This window comes from Pholcus phalangioides, unplaced genomic scaffold, assembly GCF_987345545.1.
Source record: "Pholcus phalangioides strain wild (caught in Gottingen) unplaced genomic scaffold, Ppha-v1.0 ptg000028l_1, whole genome shotgun sequence".
NCBI classification, from domain to species: domain Eukaryota; kingdom Metazoa; phylum Arthropoda; class Arachnida; order Araneae; family Pholcidae; genus Pholcus; species Pholcus phalangioides.
Genome location: NW_028301618.1, coordinates 6,475,565 through 6,482,792, shown reverse-complemented (window position 1 = coordinate 6,482,792; position 7,228 = coordinate 6,475,565). Strand labels below are relative to the sequence as shown.

The window sequence follows — 7,228 nt, the reverse complement described above, 5'->3', positions numbered from 1 at the left end:
CCTATCCGATCTATTTCTCAAAAAAGTATCGTATCCTGAGATGTCATAGTTTACTTTACCATCATAGTTTACTTTAGTGGCTAGATTTTTCATGTTTTGTGTAAAAGGGGATTTTATCAAACATTTATAGTGTAATCCCGGCCTAAGGCTGATGTTACACTATAAAAGTTTGATAAAAGACCTTTTACAAAACATGAAAAAACAACCAATAAGCCTATTTGTTACATTCGCCCGAATGCAACCGATACGCTTATTGGTTGCATTTTTCAAGTTATATAAAAGAAGTTTTCTAGAACTTTTATATAGTGTTATCCTGGACTGGGTACCACGATGAAGTGTTTGAGTGTCACGGGAAAGTGTTGATCATAGAAACATTTGCGTGAGAATCTCGCGCAACGGAAGTGAAACTCAGGGATATGAAATTTGCAACTCATATTTCATTCTGTCCGTCTTGGGTTTCTTAAGTTGTAGAATGACGCAAGTCACCGCTTTTGACGTCATGGTTTCGACGTCACCGATCAGATCAAACTAATTGGGCTCCCCTCACCCCCCGTGTCAAATATAGGGCCCTGAAATAACTGAAAATTTTCATCATGTCTGGAAAATTCTGTTTTAAGTAAACTCGCACATTTTCATCAATTCTAAAGCTACTTCTCTCATTGATTTTCAATTAATTTAGAAATTATATATAATCATACATATGAATAACTAGCTGTTACCCGCGGTTTCGCTCGCTTGAATATGGTAATCCGAACATAATTCCTCGAGACACCTTTAGGGAGTGAGTTTTGAGGAATACCTTCTTTTAGCGAGGTCTTTGCATCATAAAATGAATATACTGACCAAATTTAAAATTTATATTTTCAGTGGTTTTCATTCGGCATGATTTCTCTACATAGCATTCCAACGCCCCCTAGAGTCGAATTATGAAAAACCGTCTTAATGCTGTCTTTACGTCATAAAATAAAACTGCTGACCAAATTTCGTAAATATAACTTCACTGATTTCGGTTAGACGTGATTTCTCTATGCAACCATTTTGAACCCTCTTATGACCCCCCTCCCTCGCCTTCAGGGGTCAAATTTTGTAAAACCCCTTCTGAGTCGGTCTTTACTTCATGAAATAAAACTACCGACCGAATTTCATATTCATGACTCCGGTGGTTTTGGCTCGGCGATGATGAATCAGTGAATCTCAGTCAGTGTCAGGACATGTCATTATGGATCGATGAGATCAGAAAAGTGGCTGGAGTCAACTGGATGGCTAAAGCATCAAACAGAGCAGGAATGTTTTCGCGAATTTCTATCATTTTGGTAAAGAAAAGATTTCTCCAAGCCATATGTCGGTAACAGAAACCAAACGGAGGAATCAAATTTAGGTTAATGCAGTCGAAATAAATAAAATACTGTCTGTGCATTGGTTTTTCTGCCTCGGGCGTCAGCAAGTCTGTAAATTGCGGCGTTTCTGCAATTCCCGCCTGCCTGCGAGTGTAAAACGTTCGAAAAACACTGTTCTAGAACGTTCCACCGACGAAAGTCTCGACAACTCTACGCGAGAACGTTCTTTTCCTCCTCCACACTCAGGTGAGCAGGAGTCATTCTTGCAGTTGCCGCAGTGGACATCACTAGTCTCTTTCAGAGAAGCGAGTGTAAATTACAATCGACGACTGATATTGAAGGGGGTGAGTTGTTTTATTGTCATCTGTTTCTCTCAGATTGTTCGAAGGCATCGTTCGAAATCATTGGTAGTCCATTGGTCCGAGAGCAATTACTATAAAATTTGTTTCCCTCCCGCGGTGGTACATTGCTCGTAGAAGAATCTACTGCGGGAGAATCACCGATTTTTAGTCGTTTCATGTTGTCTCAGATGTTTAAATGTGTATTGCTATGAAATATTGAGAGAGCCGTGTTTTTACCGAAATTCAAACAATTGTGCACGCGAAATTGATTTTGATATGCTTTATTATATAAGGGTGACTAAATAATTCCCCTTGCCACATTTTACTGGCGAACCGTTGATCTCAGAGACCAATTAGATTCCCATTAGAAAAAGTTACCTAATAACTTTCAGATACGCCATTCACGTTGCAAGGAGTTGTACAGTTGTTATCGACTTATATTCACCATTTAAGCCCGAGCCAGAACGATCGTGCGGGTGAGATACTAACAAAAATTCATGTTTTCAAGAATTTCCCTGTCTGAAAGGCTTATACTGAGACCATGTGCCACTTAGAAAGTTGTTGCCCTGTCTCTTCTGAGGCAAAAAAAAAAAACCCACACGTTTCCAATTGCGATATATTCACCGAGGTAATTTAATTCAAAAATCGGCCAAGGGAATTATGGGATCATCTTGTACAGTGTGCGTCAATCCTTAAGCATCCACTCGATGAATCAGTATTTTTCCAACGTTTGCAGGCCATCCCTAATCTTTCATGTTCTCGTGAATTAAATAACTTTTTATTAATTTTTAAATTCAGGACGAATTCTCGAGATGAATGTTGCGACAATAATGGAGCTCCCAGTTCACGTGTTTTTCAGATAGTTCTTCTATGATGTGCATTGTTTTTCTGATATCCGCGTGCACCGACGTACGTAGAAGGTGGTCAGCATGGTTGCCCAACTGTATGGGGGAAAAATTTAAAATTGAATATTGTTCTTTGAACTTCCATGTTTGGTTCGCAGCCAGAGCGGAAGATATCGGGGGAAAGTCCAGTTTTTTTTTTTTCGGTCACTCATGAGCATCCCCCCCCCCACCACAAATTATACATAAGGAATACGTAAGAAAGGTCAGGAATCCAGAAAGACCAAATGCTGGAAAAATGCCAAAACAATAATTACTGAGAGAAAAGGATTTTAGAATTATTTCGTAAAATTCAGAAATATAAGGAAAGTCTCTCGATTCATTAAAGAAATGAAAAAAACAACAACTTCATAATCGATGTCACAGTTAATATAGTCCTCCAACCACGAGAAGAGATTTGGCTACGGCGCGTCATGTCACGTCAAACGATTCTATTTTATCCCAGAAGGACATGCCAATCGTGAAAGCTCAGTCACTGGTGAACTTTTCTCGATGTGCAATCGTTTTACCAAAAAAAAATTGAATAAAAACATCCTGACGTGACGTGACATGACGCAGCGAAAATTCATCTCGCGGTCGGAGGACTATAAAAGACATAATTAATGAAAATCCTCAATAATTTAAGGGATCTCAGGACCCCCAGGACCTATCGACTCATCAGTTGACAGACTATTTCTCTAAGCATTATTTAAAATGCCGTTAGTGCCTGTGGTGTGGTTTAACCACCACTTTTACGATCAAGGACGTAATATTGCGTCAAAACGCCTGTGAACTCGAAAAAGCTCTCCCTGTTTTCTTTCCTCTCTCTCCTCATAATAGCGAGGCTTTGTTGTAACCCTACGCATTTGTTCTTTTTACCTTCCTTTTATTTCTATATACAATACTTCCCCCCCCCTTCCCCACAGATTTATCTTCTATATACATATAAGTAGGCTGACCATATTTCCCCGAGAGAAATACGGGAAATTGGAATTCCAAATACGGGAAAATACGGGACATCGCCAATTATCGCCAAGAATAACGCCAGAAGTGCACAAAGTTGCCGAGAATAGATGAAATTAACAGGAGATCGCAATGGCGGGAAACGAAGCGTTACTGCAAATTGCAGTGTATTAAAATGAATTCCACGAAATAAAACTTTCAACAAGACAAATGCGGAAGATTAATGTTCTTATTTATAGCTTTAATTATCATAATATAATTTATGAGATGAAAAATAATTTCAATCGTTGACTTCAATCGAGAATAAAATTCCAATAGACGTCATGTAAAAAACGGGAAAAACCGGGACACTTTTGAAAAAACGTCAGGACGGCCAGAAAAGGAAAGAAAACCGGGACTGACCCGGGAAATACGGGACCTATGGTCACCCTACATATAAGAGCAAAAAAAAAAAAAAAACACAGGTTGGATGAGGGTGAAAAGAGGAATTTACTTCGTAAACTAGACTCTCCTATACATACTTATTTATCACTAGGATGACCATACGTCCCGTATTTCCCGGGACAGTCCCGGTATTTTCTGTTTTTTTGGCTGTCCCAACTTTTTAGCAAAAGTGTCCCGGTTTTTCCCGTATTTTGCACGAAGCCTACTTGAATTTTTATTCTTTATTGAAATCAAAGATTGAAATTATTTTCAACTTATAAATTATATTATGATAACTGCAACTATAAATGAGTATATGAATCTCCCACATTTGTCTTGATGAACGTTTTTTTTCGTGGAATTCTTTTCAATCCACAGCAATTTGCAGTAATGCTGCATTTCCCGCCATTGTGATTTCTCGTTATTTCAACAATATTTGGTGACTTTGTTCGGTTTTGGCGTCATTTTTGGCGATAATTGGCGATGTCCCGTATTTTCCCGTATTTGGAATCCCAATGTCCCGTATTTCTCTCGAGAAAATATGGTCAGCCTATTTATCACTAGCTGTAATACCCGGCTTGCCCGGGTTTTCTTTAATGAGGCTTGTTCAATCACGTGATATCTCCCTCTTTCTTTGAGAAACATGCAAACCGTGTCTAAAGTTAACCAATATGGCGACTTCCTGCGCGACTCATGCAATAAACAAATCTAGATTTAAAGAAACATGGAAATGAATATAGTCCCCCCCCCTTTTTTTTTGATGGGTGCTAGGTATTTCGATTCCCTTCCCCTGAACTTCAAGTTATCTATTTCTGCCTGTTTCAGCTTCCAAAAATGCTTAATTATAAAGCTGTGGAATCTTTTCGATGAATTTTTAAGGGCCCATAATTAATTTTAGAATATCCTAACCCACATGGATTTATGCAGTTGAATATCGAAAGGCAATACGGAGACATTCATTTTCATGCTTGAGAAGATGTAAATAAAAAGTTGAAATCAATGTTATTGCATTAATGTCCAATTCAAAAGTAGGTCCGGCTAATTAATTACTTCATATTTAATCTCTTGGGCTTCGTATATCTCTAAGTGAACTCAACATTTCAAAAATCGAGAATTCTATACAATTTTTAAAATTATTGATGTGACAGAAAACCCCACCAAATTTCCGCATTTCTACAGTAAAATCGGCAATTTTGACACTGATTTCTATGAGGATCATCCTTTTCCTGACCTTCAAAGCGATGATTATGACGTAATTAAAAAAAAAACATTACTGGGAGTATTGAAAATATGACAAACCATTACAAAGGCATAAACTATTATACATATAGTAACAGGATTAAAGAAGTGACAAACCGTTGTAAAGGCATTATACACGTCTGAAACGCATTGCTAGGGAAACCACGGTAACCAAAGTAAACGTTCGGAAAGTGATTGTTGAGGCCCAAAAACCATACTTGCCCTACGAGTTGTTTTGCCCATTTGGAGCATTTGCCCTGCTCTGAAGAGATTTTAAAGTAGCCTATCGTTCAAGTTGGGTCCCGTTTGGTATATACGCGAAATTCGGTGACGATCGATCTAAAATTGTAGATTTGTATAGAGAACACACACACACAGACACACAGAAAAGCAATTTTATATACGTATATAGAAGTTTTGTACTGTTCTTCTCACTTGGTGAACTTACAGTTTCTCAACATTCTCCCGTGATTCGAGTATGATTTAATAATCTTATTGATGCAATTAAATAGAATCTGATGCACCGAAAATACGTCTCGTTCACATGAATAAATCTTTTTTTTTCTTTTGCTGTCATAGGTTCCATTGAGACGTTGCCTGACGCATTTGATTCCTTCATCGTACTTTCAAGGGGCAATCTTCCTCCTTTAGCCGACAAGATGCGTTCCAGCGACACGGAGCCTAAAAATGAAAACGTGTTCATAGATGACTGGATGAGCAAGTTGCATTATCAATTGACCGTCGTGATTCTCGTGATCTTCTCACTCGTGGGGCCAATATTCGACTTCTTCTGGGAGGCGATCACCTGCGATCCCATCGACGGAGTCCCTGTCAAATCCATCAACGCACGCTGCGAGGCCTCTCCGGGAATCGAAATGCACGTCCAGGGACAAGAGAATGCTGTCTACTTGTACTATGATTATCTCCTTATTACGTTGCTGTTGCTTTCTCAGGCGATGCTTTTCTACGCTCCGAGGTGCTTTTGGAAGACGTGGGAGGACGGACTCGTGGAGAAAATCACTTCGGGACTCAGACACCCGATTCCGAACAAGAAGGATGAGAGAAAGAAGATCCGGTCTCTGGTGAGGTACGTGATGAAACACATTGGGAAGCACGATTGGTACTTCGCATCGTACATGGTTTCCAAGATCCTCTGCCTCGCGAACGTCCTGCTGCAGATGTGCTTCGTCCATTTGTTTTTAGGGGGAAACATTTTCGGTTACGGGTATGATTTCGTCGAAGGGAGATGGGAAGAATCCACCACGGGCAATCAGATGGTGCGCATATTCCCGTGGATGACCAACTGCTCGTACACCGGGTCGATTAAATCCGGAATCTTCGTGAAGCACAGTACTCTATGCAAATGGCATCTGAACGTCATCAACGAAAGATTCTTCTTATTTCTCTGCTGTTGGTTTTACACGCTTTCCGCGTGTACCTTCTTCAATCTGGTTGGAAGCATTACCTGGATTGCCTCCAAGTCCATCCGTTCACGTGTTCTGTCGTCGAAAAGGAATCCAATTCGCGCTGTCGTCATCAAAGATTTCGTAAAGTCAAACGGTGGCATCGGTGATTATTTCGTGTTTCGCCTGCTCACCAAAAACATCGACAGACGCATATTCCGGGAGTTCATGAACAAGCTGTACGATCACGTTTCTTGCTTGGAATTAGCAGAAGCCGCCATTCATTTTGACGCCGAAAACGAACGTGTCAATTTTGGCTAATGGCTTTGTTTTTTGGGACGTCCTAGTTGTTGATCTCCATTGCGTAATGTAATTTAACGCATGTATTTTATGATCAAATAAATTTGCATTATCTGATATTATTGAAGTTATGTGATACCTTTTACACTTGAGTAGAGCCTACTTCCAACGGTTGTCCAAATCTTATTTGACCATGTTTACGGAATGAAATGTCGTTACACAAGCCATTAGAGCAGGGGTTCTTAACCTAGGGTCACGACCCAAACTTCGGTAGCAGGCTTCTGAGATAGGTCATTCAAATCGAATTAACAATCAAGTGTCGGAGAGCTAAGGGCCCCAAC

The 7,228-nt window shown here is 39.7% G+C and overlaps 1 protein-coding gene across 1 annotated transcript; it reads left to right on the top strand.

Moving 5' to 3' along the window:
* Nucleotides 1-5,843: 5,843 nt before the first annotated feature.
* LOC149067844 (innexin inx2-like) lies at nucleotides 5,844-6,908 on the top strand. Its single transcript, XM_089252380.1, has one exon. It carries the CDS (start codon nucleotides 5,844-5,846, stop codon nucleotides 6,906-6,908), a length of 1,065 nt encoding a protein of 354 aa, XP_089108506.1.
* Nucleotides 6,909-7,228: the final 320 nt, after the last annotated feature.